Genomic DNA, 17,768 nt, shown 5'->3' with positions numbered 1-17,768 from the left:
GGAGTTAATTATAATTAAATTATTAATTATGACCATTCTCTCTTCAGTAGACATTCTTTCGTTTAAATGCGCGTTTATGCAAGATGCAGCTACAATTTTTAATCCTGATTAGAGATTCCTGCATTTGTAATTATGAAAGATATTCGGATACACCTGTTTTCGTATTTATTTAAACTCCGAGATTACGTAATGGGGCTACCTCATCTATAATAAATAAAACTGTGTGAGTGAGAAGGCAGCATCTTTGCTGCGTATACAAGGAACCGGAACTTTTCTCGAGAGGCAATATCGAGAGGAAAACATTACTTTTGTGTGTGAGTGTGTGTGTATTGTGTGTGAACAGAAAGAAGTTCTCTGTGTGTAAAACTCGCGAGAGACGCATCTTAACTTGACGCATTTCCGAATCTATCTATTGTGACAGAGAGATCTTTTGATATTTACATCATGGTGCATCAAGTTGCGTTCTTGAATTTTTTGATGAATATTTTAGACATCAAAAATAATAATAAGGAATAAATTTTCGAGAAAAAAAATGTAAATAAAGAATTTCAAAAATAATTATACACACAGAAGTAACCCAACCAAACAGCCCTATATTACTTGCAATGTTGTCTGGCCATTTCTGCGATACTGCACAAAGTTTCTCGAGATTTCGTAAAATATAACAAATAATTAACAATATAGCTTTTTTAATTTTCGTCAAGAGAAACCTTGATCCAATAGTGTATATTTTTGTTGTTCTCGACAATAAATATCAAGATACTAAAGCTTGAGGATTCTTATTTGCTTATAGGTCGTGCGCGGCGATTCGTATCCGAATGTCATTTTAATAATACACGTACAATGTACAATGTACGCTATATCGAATCTTGAAATAGCGATTTTAATGGCGAGATATCGACCACAGGTCGACGCTAATATAATCTAGAGCTCGCATGCGAAAGGGCGACGATTCCTTCTGAGAGATGAAACATTGCGATTGGAAGAAAATCGATTCGTAATTTTATTCCATTCTCTTTCTCTCTCTCTCTCTCTCTCTCTCTCTCTCTCTCTCTCTCTCTCTCTCTCTCTCTCTCTCTCTCTCTCTCTCTCTCTCTTTTCCCCTCTTTCCTCTTTCACGTAGTGTAATAGAAGACTACTATATAAAGCTTCATAACGTCTATGTAAATCCTTTTGTCTGAAATAGCAATAAGTTATAAAACGAACTTATAGTTATATAACTTTTATATTTATGCACTATCTGTTTATACACAGAGATCTGTTCATACACACGTGACGCAAAGTCATCGTGAGAAACATATATGTGACACCAAATATCAAAACTTTTTCTCAATCTTATATTATCGTTGACGCGGACAATCCGTTAATTAAAATTAATATTTTTTCATTTATTATTAATTAATCCTCTAAAATTCAACAAAAAATTCTAGATCACATTTTTTTGATCAATATATAATTCTTTTACCAGAGGTAAAACATATATCTTATATATTATTTTTACGCCAGATATACGTATATAATATATACACAATATAAACAAATAGACAATTATTGTCAAATACTAAAAAATTATAGCCTTATTATACAATATATAATACACTATTACGTACCTCCGTTTCTCAAATCGCAGTCTCCCGCCAGTCACTATATTTTATAATTTTATACAAATATAATCGCAGAATCTCGCGAAAGATAACGTTCCTAAAATTCTGGATAAAACAGAGACCTGTATTATCGACTATACCCAAACTGTCGGTATATAATCCGGAGAGCTCGCGCGAAGTGTCTTGACGAGCTTCCGTACGATGACGTATCGCGATAATTCCTCCGGGGCGTCCGTCTCGCCCCAAGCGATCGTCTTCCCCTTCCCTCAGGAGTCCCCTCCCGAGCTTGTCAAATATTTGTATAATTTGTAATTGAAACGTGCCTACATATATACGCCTCGTCGCCTCGAACGATGACGAATTTGGCGCGGTCCTCGTCGTTAATCTCCTCGTACATTTTGCACATTGATCTCTCGATTCGCCCGAGATACTATGGTGAAATGGCATAGCCGCGCTGACGTGCGGGTATACGCGGTCGGCGATTACGCACTCGTCGGAAGACGAATCTCCTGTCCTGTCGTTTTGGCTATGTCGTATTTGGTGTGTATATTGATGCATATGCTGATTGGTCATCTATATGTCATGTATCGCGTCATCGTACTATATCGCTCCAAATATGTAATTTAATCTAATTCTTCTCCATTATTTCTTAATAATAACTCTGAATCATTGTAATCAGAATGTGCGAGACAAATAAGGAAAACGTTTCGTTGTATTTCAATGCTGCCTGCGATTCGTACATCGTAACATTAACGAATCTCTGTGTAAATTTTACAAATTGTCTATTAGTGATGTTTTTGTTTAGATAAACGAAGGATGGGTTGCGTCAACAGTAGGACGAACATCTTTCAAGTGATGAACGTGAATGATCAGGGTAAACCCATTGCTCGTGGACGTTTGGAGATCACCGAGGGAAGTATTATATTCCACCAGAATAGCAAGCAACCGACTACATGGCCACTGCGTTGTTTACGACGTTACGGGTTTGACTCGGAACTCTTTAGTTTTGAGTCTGGCAGACGTTGCCCTACAGGTGAAGGCATATATGCCTTCAAGTGCAAAAAGGCGAGGGATTTGTTTAATCTTGTACAAACGAAACTTCAGGTTTGTGTAAACACAATCTTTTCTCCTCTAATACTAATATTTTATATGTATATATATATATATATATTGTAAAAAATATATTTCTTATTTATTTATTAATAGGTGTCCAAAAATGGAGATGACACAGTATCGACAGACTTTTCAGTTATGTCGCATCCTACTCCAGCGCCAAGAGAGCCTACTTACTTAGATCCAATACCATCTAATAGAAGTAACAGTTGCATGGATTCTAGACTTAGTCATAGCCAGCAAAACGGTATCAGAAGATTGAGCAGTGTCGAAAGCAGCAGCAGTCCTATATCACCCCAGGGAACTGTGGAATCATCCTCGCCACCTCTTATGCTGCCGCCTCCGCCACCGATATCTCAGCCCCATCCGTCCTCTTACGTCAATGAAGAAATCTTGTCATCTAGCCTCACGGAACACAACAATAACAAGAATTTTGGAAGAACAGTACAAAGGTAGTGCACCAATTTAATCAATCAGATAAGATATGATATTGATTGTATTAATATTTACTAACTTTTTATTCTCATTATTGCAGATCACCACAGATTATTGCAGTCGAGAATGCAATATTTAGAAATGCACTCGCAGAAACAGAATCGATACCCGTTCAGCCTAGTGAAATGGTAGCAGAAGCTACCAATTGTGACCTAACATCGCCGTTACTGATTAAGGCGCCTTATATGAATCTAGACATCTGCAGTGAAATACTCTGCAATCGTATCTCTCCGACGCCTAGTACTTCTGAAACAAGTCAACTCAAGGAGGAGAGTAACCTAGGCGGATCTCACGCATATATAAACGTACATCCCGGACAAGATCACGTAGAAAAGATTGCCAGGGTGCGTCCGCCTCCATTACCCGTCTTGCAATCGGATGTCGAGGAAATCTCCAAGCATTGCTATTACAATGTGGATACGAGCGATATTCAGAGTTTGAAGAAGAGAATCTCCGGCACCTCGATAACCGAAAAATCGCCCTTAGCCCCATCGCCGACGGAATGTCCGATCAGGAAGATGAATTACGCAGAATTGGACCTGGATACGAGAGATTTATCTGCTGGTACCGATAATAACGTGAATTCGCCGCCGTCTTCTCCCAAATCTCCAAACAAGCCGCAGGAAGGTTATGTCACAATAGACTTCCAAAAAACAGTTGCTCTCTCGCACGTCAATCCTAATCACGATAACGAGGGCTCGAGGAAGACTCGTCACAATTCTACAATAGACGACCTGGTGACAGCTGCGTGTAAACACAATTCGTCAATAAGTGAGTGACACATTTTATACTTCCTATAATGAGACAATGTATCGTGTTCCTCGCTATTCTGCAAAAAGAGAAATTGGGAAAGATCGATTTAGTTTCACTATAAGCTTCTGGAAATCATTAAACTCATTTTAATTACTCATTTAATAAACTCGTTACGCTTTAAACTTTCGACATTTCTTAGCACACTGGAGGCTACATAGTATAGTTGATATACCATGAGATATATTTCTAGCATATGGATTTATATACAAATTTTCAGTGCATTTTATCAGAGCAACAGTATTCATAAATAATAAGTCTTTTTTCCAAGTCGGAATAAGGCAGCATAGAGGAAATGTTTTTATATATATATGACACATATAGATAAGTTTTTAGTACTTCACACACAGATTTTTTACATTTAGCATTTTACAAACTAATGTTGGAGGAATTGGAAGTTAAAGTGCCCTAATCTTTTTCTGTAAATATCGTAGAAATTAATATGGCTCAAATGATCGTAATAGAGACACAAAGTATGTGGTATGAAAATATACGTAAAGAAAATATATGAGTTTCACTGAGATAACGAGAATTATAACATAGTGATTAATTTTAAGTGATTGCTGCATTAAATTAGTTATTTTATCCGTCGCGAAGATAACTAATAACAACAAAGTTTATAATACCAATATTTCTATAACTAGTAATAACTTAAAATAAGATTGCAAGTGTCATATTCATTTAAGTTTGATACTTGTGATGCAAACAACTAATGATATTGAATAAACAATACGTAGTTAATGCAGGAATTTATTATGTTCCAAAGATTATATATATTTTCGTTTATAGTAAAAATTTATATATACGATTTATCTTACAGCATTATTTATCCACTAGATGTTAATGATTCAAGTTGATTTAACCAACTTTTTTTTTGGTAGAGCTGTAATAAAATGCTGCAATACACATCCAAGATGTAAAAAAGACATACATCTTTTGTGGATATAATAATCATTAATTTTTTTATAGATATGTATATTGTTATCTATTATATTTACAATTTGTTATAAAAAGTGAAATTTAAACGAAATACATTATATACATTTACATATTTTAAAAAAATGTATGTATAGAAAACAGATATAATCGAATCAAGTAAGTCTGTTTATCAGTCATAAAATTTATTAAAAAATTTTTTGACACACACATACACACACATACACACACACACACACACACACACACACACACATAGAAATACAATTATATTCGCGTGTGTTAAAAGATAGAAAATATTGCGTAGAAAATATTGCAAAAAACATATTAGATCTTTATTTTTTATGTGCATTCCAATTCTCTCTTTCTTTTTTTCTCTCTCTTTGTCTCTCTCTCTCTCTCTCTCTCTCTCTCTCTCTCTCTCTCTCTCTCTCTCTCTCTCTCTCTCTCTCTTTCTCTTTTGAAAAAAAAACTTATTATTAAATCTATGAGCTATAATTTCTGATAATTAATTCAATTGAATTAAATGTCGATTGAATTACGTCATAGAAATAACAAACTTATTTTACAAAAAAACATGTCTTTATTAAATGTACGAAATATTACTCTTACCTATTTCTTTTAAAATGTGTAGCATTAGATTGCACTTATATTGCTATATCTTTTCTGTAAAAAAATTCTTAAGTCGCAGCGACAATAAAGAATAGTTTGCCGTAAGAGCAACACTGAAATCCTGAAATAATCGAAAAAAGAATAATGTCAAACTTTACATTAGGTACATATGTAATTAATTTTATGTAAATATATAGATATGTGCCTGTTTTCTTTCTGCTATTCTCTCTATTGGTATAGAAAAATAATTTAATTACTCTTATGGGTATGCATTCTCTCGCGTTATACAGGGTGAGTTAAAGAAACTTGGCAATTTTCGAAAGAAAAAAAGTGGAATATAACTTATAATATTCATTTCTCATTACATAACAATAGGATATAGAATGCTATTTATATTATCTATTATTTATTATTATTCATCTTGTCAAATATTCTCCATTTTTCTTACATTACTTTAGTTTATCACGCAGGTTTCGCATAACTGTTGGTACCATATTGTCTATTAGAGCTGCAATTTTTTTCCTGTACTTTGGCCGTGATTTCGTTAATTAATCAGAAAAAATTACAACACATACATTACATTTGACAAATGTACTGTTTAAAGAATGAGTAAGATGAATAATAAATAAGATAATATATTCAAATAACATTCTAGATCCTATTGTTAAATAATAAATAAATATTTAAGTTATATTTTATTTTAAAAATTGTCAAATTCTTTTGACTCACTATATATATATATATATTCGGCCGCAGGTTTTCCCGTTCGTTGCCACATGTGCAATCATTTTTTTCTCCCGGGAAGTATGTATGTACGTTGAGTTAATAATCACATCACAATTCTGCTTGTTGCGAAATAACTCAAAGTCTGTTATTGTTTGACTCTTGGCCTAATACTCTCTTTGTTTATTAATAGTGACGTAGGAACGCCTGTAAGATTTTTATCATTCCTTTTTTTTTTTATACAATTGTTTGCGTTCGTCTTTTTACACACTAGGCATTAAAATCACTATCTTCAATATTTGTTTTCTTTATTATGATACAACCTGTTATGGATTTAAATTTTATATTATCTGTAAGAATCTCAAAGAAATTTGAATTTCCGAGTGACGCGAATCCAACAAAGATAAAGATTCTTCTCTATCTTTTCTTTGAATCTTCAATTTTTTCGTTCCAATCTTGTCCGCTTTCTTTAAGGATTGCTTGCTTGATATAAAATTTATTCTTTTATTATGCAAAATTTTCCATTATTTTGTTATATATATATATATATATACTAAAATAAATTTCTTTAACGTAGTAATAAAAGTGCGTCAGGAATTCACAACAATTTATTTTATTATAATTTATCAATTAAAAACGACTATATCGCAGAAGAAAGACAGAAATGATAACGATATCGAAAAAGAAACCTATGATACAATTTTTTTAGATATTTAAATTTTCCTATTAATAAGATTCTGTTAACAATTGTAAAACAAAATCAATACGTTTAAATTTTTGGATCAAAGACAGCGATATCACATGTTAAAAACTTGAAAAATTCGCATTATTCGATGATATTAACATATTCATTGCCATATATAAGTATTTGAAAAATACAGTACTTTTGCAGCTTATTATTTTAAAAATAATTGATTAATATAAAAAACAATATGAAATAATTAAAACTTATGTGATAATATTTATAATGCATAATTTTGAATAACATGATGTCATTATCCTGAATATCTCATTTATTATCTATTACATTTAATGTCATTTATGTGTGTGCGTGTGTGTATAATTAAAATTTTTGAATACCACGAATACTTTCAAAAAAATACGAATAAATATTGTTAACTAAATTAATTAATTGATAAAAAGACTGAATTAAATGATATGTAGAGGGAAAGATTAATAAATCCAGAAAGAATATTTTACAAACAACTGTGGAAAATATATCCTCATTAATGAACATTTTTAAATGCAACTTTTTAATCCAACGAAGAATAAACGAGCAGTTTCAGGCAATAATGTTAAACGGCCGGTTTTATGATTTTCCGCGAATAAATCAGATTTTGTAAATAGGATATTTTTTGCAGGCTCTAAACAAATTTCTAAATCGATTAAAAATTGGTAGTGAATAAGTTAATATGAGATCTCTTCTGGCTTTAATGTTCAATAATTTTATACAAAAAAAATAAATAAATTTGCCTTACATTGAGACACTTTAGAGATATCGTTAATAGAATAAAAAATTTCTGTTAGATATAAATGTATCACACAAAGTAATATATATATTAAATATATTATTATATAAAAGTCTCTTTTTTTAGTAGAGAGCAAAAAGAATTCAGGCCTATATATCAGTTTATAATAAATGTCAGAGATGGGCAAAATATTGAGATAACAAAATTTCAAATTTTTGACAGATATCCTAATTTTTATCAACATTTTTGTAACTTCGAAACTATTGTCGACATCTTCATTAGGAGATATTTTCCGAAGTTAAATAATTTTCAGAATATGAAAATAAAACATTAAAATATTGCATGATGACCATGGAGATAATGCTCATCTCTAACAAATATTGTAGTGTAGTGTCACCGGAAAATTCTATGTAATATAATTTGTATAATATATGCGTGTACCCCTTGGAGAAAGAGTTAGAACAAATGTTAATATTAATATAGAAAACGTACGACGAATAACAATGTGCAATGCTTGGAATAGATAAAATTTTTTGTTCTCTGTCAACAAACCTAATATAAAGGCCTCAACTGTAAAAGAAATTTTTTTCTTTCTAAAATTATTAAATATGCATTAACTTTTGTATTTTAATTTTTATAAATGTATACTGCAACATTTCTAGCACGTGGCCTTCAATTCTAATAAAATTATCATCGGTGCTCAAATACATTAAAATATCATGAATGTATACGTTTACATTTAAAAAATGTACAATTATTTGTCCAAAGAATCTGTCTTTAAAATCTATCCAAGAATATATGGTTTAAGATATCTTAGATAATGCAGAATGTGTAATCGAGCTCTTTTGTTATAATAATATTCTTAGAGTTACATTCGTAGAAGACATAAATTTTGATAACAGAGATAATAATACGTTTTCTTTGTGCCAGATTTATTATGCGTTATAATTGGTGATTTAATAAGATTAAGTATTTTTGAAAATTTAAGAATTATAATTAAAAAAACTAATGGAAGATTGTGTTATTGAAAAGAGACAAATGTGCGTATCGAGCATTTCTATGAGATACATTGTGGATGGTTATATATAAATATCCAAGTGTCAAGAATGTGCCAAAAAAAGCATAAATCTTTTATAATGTCAAAGTTGGGATATATATATATATGTATGTATATATCCATGGTTTAGGCTTTCTTGTGTTACATACAAGTGTTTTCAAAATGGACATGGCCGATAACTGACAATGTCAATCTTGAATATGCAATATAACAGCTGTATTATAGACAAATACATCGAAATGAATTTCTATCGAAGGGTGTGTGTTTGTGTATAGATGTATGAATTGTATATGCTACACTAAACGCGCGTACCTTAATTATATGTAACAATATCATAAGAGCTTTTTATCAGTAGTAGCTCCACACGAAAAATGGGCCACATGTCTCAGCATTTGTCGTATGACAGTATTACGTATGCGCCTAACACATATTTTTCGGCTTCCTTAGATTTTACAAATTTGTAACAAATGCATTTGTTGAAATATATTTTTAATATTGATCTGTTAAATATTATATATATTAATATTAAATGCGAATTAATATTTTGTACAATTTGGCAAATGTTTTAAACTTGGTTTTCCTTTTTTGTACAACGCACAAAGAGATTTAAGATTGACAGTGTAGAATGTACATAAATTAAAATGTCATCTATAAAATATGTTTTGTAATAGATATGCGTTGAAAACGGATTTGTAGGTTCATTTCTATCTATTTTATCCTTTATGCATGCAATAGGAAGAAGTCTGTATGAAATAAAGGGAAGACGTATTTATTTTTATACAATGTCTTCTTGACGTTTTAAAGTAGCAAAGTGTAATGAATTATACATTATATGTACATTGTGTACGAGAGAGAGATTATTATATAATATTATGTTATAACTCTAACACAGCCTTCCAGACATCATGTGATACTTTGAGGGAAATGGTTTATATGAAATGGTTTACACTTATATAGCTGTACATACAGACATGCTCTCGATTTATTCATTTCCGCCGCGCGCGCGCGCTTTATTTTACAGATTGTATGGATTTATAAAATATACACTAATGTTATAAAAACTATCTCATTTTATTAATCCCTCCTCAAATAATTCAACCACGACAACAAGTAAACATAATTGAAATATTAAATGTAATAATAATGATGTAAAATTACGATGACTACAACAATTTGAAAATGCATCTGTATTCTGGTTATTTTATACAAGGTGTTTCAAAAGGTAAGGTCAACCAAGTAGAAGGTGAAAGAGGACACTGAGCAGAACAAATAATGGTAATGAACTTTGTGTTTTGGCTATGGTTTAGTAGATACAGCGCTTTATAAGGTGTACAAAAATGTGGAAAATACTTAATATTTCGAAAAATACGCAATTTCGAAAGAAATGTTTTATATAAAGTTAAAGGGTTTTAAGTGACGTATTACGTAGTAGTATTATACCCTGAGTGGCATCGCCAAGGTCAGGTCAAGGTCACCTTCAATTTAAAAAATTTTTTTTAAATTAATTTTTAATTAACATTATTTGTTCTGCTTAGTGTCCTCTTTCATCTCCTACTTGATTGACCTTATCTTTTGAAACACCCTGTACATTCTAATAGTAAATCCTTTTTGTATGTTGCAGTCTCTTCAATTAACATATTCAAGTTATACTATAATCCACAATCGGAATAATATAAATCCCAGCAATAGAATTTTATATTAAGCTTATTGCATGTAACATTTTGAATCCACAATATTTCATAATATTGAGCAACAACAAGTGTGTGACAATTACAATTTTGTACATAGTAATTTCTATTTAGTAATTTTGAGCGATTACTGAACACCAGCAAAGGCTATAATCGTAAAGTGACACGATCAGGTGGCGAGTTGTCGACGTCTGGTCAATTCGTAGTCGATGAGCAGCGAGATGTCGGGGTGACGGCGCAAGATCGTCGCGCAATAACGCATGGTTTGACTGGGGTCGGCGCCGGCCTTGAGCAGCACCTTGACAGCGTTGACAAATCCGCTTTCGGCAGCAACCTGCAGCGCCGTTAAACCTTCGACGTTGACTCTCTCTAGTTGAGCCAGGGGCGAGGTGACTAACAGCGATACTGTCCGATGAAATCCTCTCGCCGACGCGAGATGCAACGGCGTATTACCACCGGCGTCTTGCGCCCCCGGGTCTTCACCGTGCTCCAGCAGCCACATCACCGCATCGACGTGGTTCTTACGGGCAGCTATGTGTAGGGGAGTCTCGCCGTATCGCGACGCGATACCCGTTGGGGTGCGCGGCATCAGCAACGTCGCCGTGTTCAACGCGCCGCACTCTAGACTCTCGTGCAACGCCGTTTCACCGCGGTCATTTTTCAGCGCGGTATCTGCCCCGGCGGTCAGGAGCGTCTCGATCACCGACTCGATGTCAGTCTTGCAATTGTTATCTGCATAAAATTATGTATTATTAAAAATATGCCGAGAAATACGCTCATCGAGTTATCAACGAAAGCTCGAGTCAGTTTGAAAGCGCACTTCAATCAGGAATAAATTTTATATAAACGCTAATATTATCTTAATCGTACCGAAGACAGTAGATGATGCTAAGATATGCAGGGCACTTCGACCCTGGTGATCCTTGGCATTGATGGGTCCTGCTTTCGCCAGTAATTCCAGTGTCTTTAAGGCGGTATCGAAATCGTGAGTCTTTTGAGTCTTTAGTGGTGCATGTGCCAACTGACGGGAGAGCATGTGCAACGCAGTCGATCCACCACCGGCCTCTTTGACGCCTGGCGGACAGCCGTGCCTCAATAGATCCTCCACGAATTTCAACACGTTGCCCGGCCTGCCGTTCAAGATCACCCTATGAAGGGCCGTTTCACCACGTGGTGAACGCACAGCTGGATCACACCCGTTTGTCAACAGCGTCCTATAATATATCCGACGATAAAAATAAAGATAATGGTGTACATTAATCGCATATTTTATTACTATTATTAATTAATATAGTAAAACATTTTAATGTATAATAGTATGTAAAATAAAAATATAAAATATAATTAGGTATATTATAATACTGTAATAATTATGTAATAATTAATATTAATATATATTTATATAATAATTAGATTAATTTTTTAAATTTAAATAATAGTGATTATTATTAGACTTTATGAATTTTTAATAAGCTGTTGAATATTCAAGAGAAAGAATGCTACGCGATGATTCGTGAATGACTCATAGAGTCTCTAAATTGGTGCAAACTACGGGAAGAAAGGAGATAGTTACGTAAAGTGATAATATTATCTTAAACGAGTCGATCGTAAAAATGGCGATAATCGACTAAATTCTTTTTAAAAAACGAGACTGAAAAATCTACCTGAGCACAGGCAAACAATGATTTGTCGCCGCCATCAAAAGGGGTGGATCACCCGAGACATTCCAATCCGGTTCGTCCAGATTTTGCACGCAGCCGCTGGCGATCAACGCCGACACACGCTTAGCGTTTCCCGATCGTACGGCATCATAGAACGAATCGCTGTCTTGGCGATCGATAATAATCTCCCTTTCGGTCCCCTCGTCCTGCATCTCAACCTTTGTACACAGACGATGTTCCATCACTTTCTCGCAACAAACTCGTACGTCTCCCGCTGTGAATTCTTGCGGCTTATCTTTGACACGAATGTTGCTGTCGCATGTCACATGTCGTTCTTGTACCCTAATCTCCAGCACGCTCCGATTTCTTTGACCTTCCTTGGATCTCTCCAGGTCCTTGACTTCGTCGTCCTTGATCTGTCTGTCCTCTCTTGCGTGACACGTGGATGCGTTTTCTGACGCGGTATTACTATTCGCTGATAAATTTGAAACCGAGTCCTCCTCCTCATATTTCTCATTATCTTTGAAGATCAATTCTTCGTTTTTGGATCTATTCATTCGCGAAGTATCGACACTTTTTTTATTTTTATTTTCTTTCTTCCGCCCATCTTCGTCGAGCACGCTCAAATCCTCTTGAAATGATTCACCGACTTCCACAACGAGTTCCTCAAAAGAGGAATTACTTGTTGCGAGACTACCTCGTGACGATGACAACGAGATCTCCATATCGGCGACAGAAATGTCCGGGTTGTTTAGCTCTCGGCCGTCCAAGTGAGCTTCCGCGGAGCCATGCGGAGTCGTCGTCTTCTGCTGCTCCGTCGTCGCTTCATACGCGGAAGTCATCGCGTGCGCTTAATTGATCTCGATTATTCGCGCTCGTGCAATTGACTCGACGCGGGATAGGTCGGCGAGTGGACGTAATTAGCCTGCGAAACGCTTGGCTTTCGCAGAGCAAAATTATAAATTGTGCGAGTTTGGCGTGCAGTAAAATCCCTGCTATAAAAGAGCCAGATCAACAAGACAGACTGAACGAACACAACTGAAGCGAACGTTAAAGCCGGCGCTTTTTACTGACGCCTTGCTACTAAAAGAGCGAGCGGCTCCATCAATGCCTGCACCGACTTCATCCCTTCTTCCTTCTCTTCTTCTTCTTTTGACTCTCTTTGCTTCCTTCCCGCGCTGCGTTCAGTGTTTCGCGTTCGGTACAACGCGTTTCGCCTTCATTCGTTGCTTGCCCCACTTCACCAGCTATTTAATCCTCCTCTGGCGAAGCCATGGGTGCCGAATCATTGGAATTTAGGCCGACCATGGTGAATGTTACACTGTCGAGCTTATTCATATTTTACTGATCGTAGAATAATTGAATTGCATTTCTCTCAAAAAATTGAAAATAATATTATTCAAAATAAGTTTTATATTACATTCTAATTGTTGTAATAATTATTAGGTAATAATAATTAAAATTATGCTAAAAGTTATTACTTAATGAAATAAGTCATTCAATTTAATTTTGCACTATCATACACTCTCTTCTTTTTTATTATTTTTAAATATTCAGTCTCTTTAAATTTTAAATCACACGTAATCTCTTGTTTTCTTTTTCATATATGACAACGACATTCGACAATACGAAATATAGAAATAGTTAAAAGAGTTTATTTTTGTCTATAAAAAAATAGAATTATATTTTTTTGCCAGTTATTCGTTAACGCAACTTCTTCAAAGCATGACATGATGCGCTCGCAAATTAGATCATAGCAGTTGATGCTACGCCTATTAACTCGTTCTGCCTTCTGTCGAGTAATGACGCAAAAAAATTTCAAGAGAAAAGAAAACTCGGCGACGCCGAGTCGTGATCGCGATCAGACACACAGATGTACATGGGAACCCTGGGGGTAGAAAAAAAGAGGAACATTAATAATATATGTTTGATGTGGAAACTTGGGATTTTAGCGAGATTGAATGTGTAGTCAAAATATCCAACGTATAAATGTATGCGCATGTCTGAAAAGTTACTTCTTTATTAAACATTGATTTACAAGAAACTTAAAAACGAGCGATGAACACCGCGAACAGAGCGAAGAAAAAACTACATTGATAACAATATAAAATGTCTTCTTTCGTATGTATACAAAATAATCATTCATTTTATTTATATATCCACATTCCGAAAATGGGGGGCTTTTGTATACGCTAAATTGAAGAAATATATATCGTAGCTTTCCAATTAAATGAAAGAAAGAATTCGTCAAGAGTGCATCGATTTCAAAAACCATCCACTAAAACAAAAACACTCACAATATATTATTATTCGATTTAACAATAATAAACAACATTTGCAATACTCACCTGTGGTTTATCTGCTTCGCGATCTAGAGCCCGATCGAGATTTCGATTTGGTTCGATCTTTAGAAACAGACTTGCGTTTCTTGTTACGATACTTATCTCTGGTACTGACGCTCTTGCTGCGGGATCGGCTTCGCCGTGATGAGCGCGAGCGCGAACGATTACTACGGGATCTTGAGCGGGAACGTGAGCGCGATCGTGATCGTGATCTTGATCGCGAACGGGAATACCTAAAGTAAAAGCCACGATGAATAAATGTTTGAATATAATGACCAATGTACGCGTATATTTTTGCGTATCCTACTATTATAAACACTAGTATGAAACAGATGATAATTTTACTACTGTTAGAACTCTTTAGAGATTGGACTTTTACATAACACGTACTATCTTCAAAATTATTGATTGCGCGCATTCCGATTTCGTCAATGTGATAAAATCTGCTCCTGTTAAACCTTTAATATGTATATACACACATACATGCATATATAAATATGTACAAGTTTAAAAAAATATTCTTATAAATATTATAAATGTAATGTCTCGATATTATACAAATTTTTTTTTCTTGAAATAAAAGTGCACGTTAGTGTATATATATAACAAATAGTAAAATTATACGAGCTCTAATATATTAACTATCAATTTGACTTATCTAGTCTTTAAAATATATTGATATAATTTCTGCGCAATTTCTGTGGGATAACTCTCTGCCCAACTATTTCCATATATGCAACTAACTTTAAGAATCGTGCAAGCTTATACATAATAATGCAACACAGATTTCTTCATTACGCGCATTCAAAAAATCATTCTGTGTCACTGTATACATTAATCCATGTGTAGAATATACTTGACTGGTTCTACTTATGTACCATTCAGTTCCCCGGGCTGTACTTATAGCAGATAATCATGGATGCGCCGGGCTATGCCGGGAAGGAAGAGCGGATGAACGCTTTTACACAGATGAAATCACGAGAGGTTCGGAGATGAACGGAGATGAAGAGTGGCTAGAGATGGAAACGCTGAAAGTTTATCTCTCAGCGATCATTAGGTATCATTACGAGGACGACGACGATGACAACGACGACGACGACGACGACGATGATGACCACGACGATGACGACGACGACGATGACGATGATCGATGACGACGACGACAACGACGACTAGGCAGAAATCACAGATAGCTGAACGAAGAACGCCGACGTGCATAAAGTCTCGATCTAGTGATCTCGATCAGTGATGGTCAGTGGTCAGTGGATTGGTATCGTAGTAGTGCGCAGAACTAGTAGCCACCACATATGTCCAGCCCTCATGACTTTGCCGCGCTTTCTCGTTCGCAGAGATGTGCAGAGGAAAACCCAAAGTAGGTGGGGTGCTCTACGCTGTAACTACGACGCGCGATGTGTGTGTCACAAACACGTGAACCCAAGGCGAATCTCACGCGACAATCTCAGGCGGCAACACACATTTCTCATGCGTGTACCGCATGCTCAGCCGCAACTCCTATAAATAACGGGTAATATTACGTTTGCCGCCTTACAACCAGTTTCTTTATGTTTGTAGGAGTAATTTTTTCTCTTAATCATTGATCATTTAAATGACTTATAATCGCTACTAGACAAATAAGGCAACCTATGCAATCTTTTTGCATAACTGTAAAGCAAAATTTACGCAATAAATACAATTATCATGAGTCACTTGATCAAATATGTCTTATATGTAGCAATATAGTCCACCTTATTATATTATTATATTGAATATAGCAGTATTTTTTGTGCTTCTCCTAACTATTAGATGTCAAATAATTAATAAAATACATATTAAAACTTAATCTAAATACGCGCGCTCGCAATGTATGATTTACATGAAATAATATTTTTGAAACAATTATAAGTTTAGACCTGTACTTTGGCTCATATAGCAAGATATAAATCTATATCTTTTTGTAATTATTCTATGAGCCTTTTTTATCCTGCAAGTTAAGTTCCTATAGCGCACATACAAAGGCAAAAATTTATAAAATATAAACAATTCAATGTACAATCTTTTAAATATGATATATATATATATATAAATTTAATATATACAAGCTTTAGAAATTGTATTTTTATATATAAAAAAATTATTAAAAATTAAATGATTAATTCTATTTAATAATAAATTTTAAGGGGACCTACCTTCTTCTGCGAGAATTCCTGTGACGATGACAATCTCTAGCATAATGGCCTCTTTCACCACATTCATAACATTTATCTTCCGGATGAAAAGGTCTTCCACTGCCTCTCCTAAAGGAACCTCTATCTCTCAATTTCTTTCCATTCGACAATTCTACACGAACGCGTCTTCCGCATAAAGTACGACCATCCAGCCCTCTCACTGCATCTTCCGCATCTCTAGGATCCTCAAATTCGACAAAGGCAAATCCAGGAGGATTTCTGGCAACCCAGACATTTTGTAAAGATCCATAGTAAGAAAATGCATCCTCCAATTCTTGCTTACTAGCGCTACTTCCCAAATCTCCCACATAGACCTTTCCATCAGAAGGATAACGTGACATCTAAACATACAACATGTAAGGTTAAAAAAGTTACAAGCAAAATATTGATAAAATGGATAAAATCACACAAATTTTTTTATCTCTCTGTATATTTTAATGTTATATTTTCAAAGGGGATAAAAGGGAAAGAGTGGAAAGAAAAAGAAATTTGTATGTAGATATATTTCATGTTAAACTTTTTGAGATAGAAATATTTAAAGATAGATAAGTAAGCCGATCGTTTGTAAATAAAACAATAAGATTTTAGTAATTCAAAACATTAAACTATCAACAACATAATCCGTTTGTATTTGTGTACCTTGCTCATTTTGCTCGATTCGTAGATTATTCGTAAATATAATAACTACGAGGCTAAAACTATGCCGTATTTTTCGAAAAGTACGTGTTTATTAGCGCGATCGCTTCTCATATGCACTACATACGCCATAACTCCATATCGATTCGAGAAACAAATTACGAATTGATTAGAAAAACCGTTTTTCATAGAACCAATTTTTCAACAGCGTTTTCACCACACGATATTTACGATGTTGTCCACCAACCACCAACCACCAATGATAAGCGATCCTTCACTACGTGCTTTCAATTTGTCAGACCAATCCGAAAAAAGGACTTGATTAGGATAAATGGTGATTAATCACTATTTTACTATGAACTCAAGTCTCTTATTGGCATGCAATGACGTTACTAAT

General features: G+C 34.4%; 3 protein-coding genes across 3 annotated transcripts; 1 reads left to right on the top strand and 2 right to left on the bottom strand.

Annotated features, from left to right (window-relative positions):
- Nucleotides 1–1,885: 1,885 nt before the first annotated feature.
- On the top strand, nt 1,886–9,880 carry LOC140676025 (fibroblast growth factor receptor substrate 2). Its single transcript, XM_072910637.1, has 4 exons — nt 1,886–2,144; nt 2,410–2,708; nt 2,811–3,169; nt 3,253–9,880. Exons 2-4 carry the CDS (start codon nt 2,421–2,423, stop codon nt 3,989–3,991), a joined length of 1,386 nt encoding a protein of 461 aa, XP_072766738.1. The 5' UTR covers nt 1,886–2,144; nt 2,410–2,420; the 3' UTR covers nt 3,992–9,880.
- A 91-nt stretch (nt 9,881–9,971) lies between these two features.
- Nucleotides 9,972–13,778, bottom strand: LOC140676020 (uncharacterized). The gene is made up of 3 exons (XM_072910624.1): nt 12,172–13,778; nt 11,378–11,721; nt 9,972–11,239 (listed from the first exon to the last, which is right to left on the bottom strand). The coding sequence occupies exons 1-3, from the start codon at nt 13,008–13,010 to the stop codon at nt 10,677–10,679; spliced, it is 1,746 nt and encodes a 581-aa protein (XP_072766725.1). The 5' UTR covers nt 13,011–13,778; the 3' UTR covers nt 9,972–10,676.
- Nucleotides 13,779–14,167: 389 nt separating this feature from the next.
- Nucleotides 14,168–17,599, bottom strand: LOC140676032 (serine/arginine-rich splicing factor 7). The gene is made up of 4 exons (XM_072910653.1): nt 17,375–17,599; nt 16,697–17,076; nt 14,517–14,743; nt 14,168–14,446 (listed from the first exon to the last, which is right to left on the bottom strand). Exons 1-3 carry the CDS (start codon nt 17,381–17,383, stop codon nt 14,524–14,526), a joined length of 609 nt encoding a protein of 202 aa, XP_072766754.1. The 5' UTR covers nt 17,384–17,599; the 3' UTR covers nt 14,168–14,446; nt 14,517–14,523.
- Nucleotides 17,600–17,768: the final 169 nt, after the last annotated feature.

This window comes from Anoplolepis gracilipes, chromosome 1 (assembly GCF_047496725.1).
Source record: "Anoplolepis gracilipes chromosome 1, ASM4749672v1, whole genome shotgun sequence".
Classification (NCBI taxonomy): domain Eukaryota; kingdom Metazoa; phylum Arthropoda; class Insecta; order Hymenoptera; family Formicidae; genus Anoplolepis; species Anoplolepis gracilipes.
This window is presented reverse-complemented; position numbering and strand designations above follow the sequence as displayed.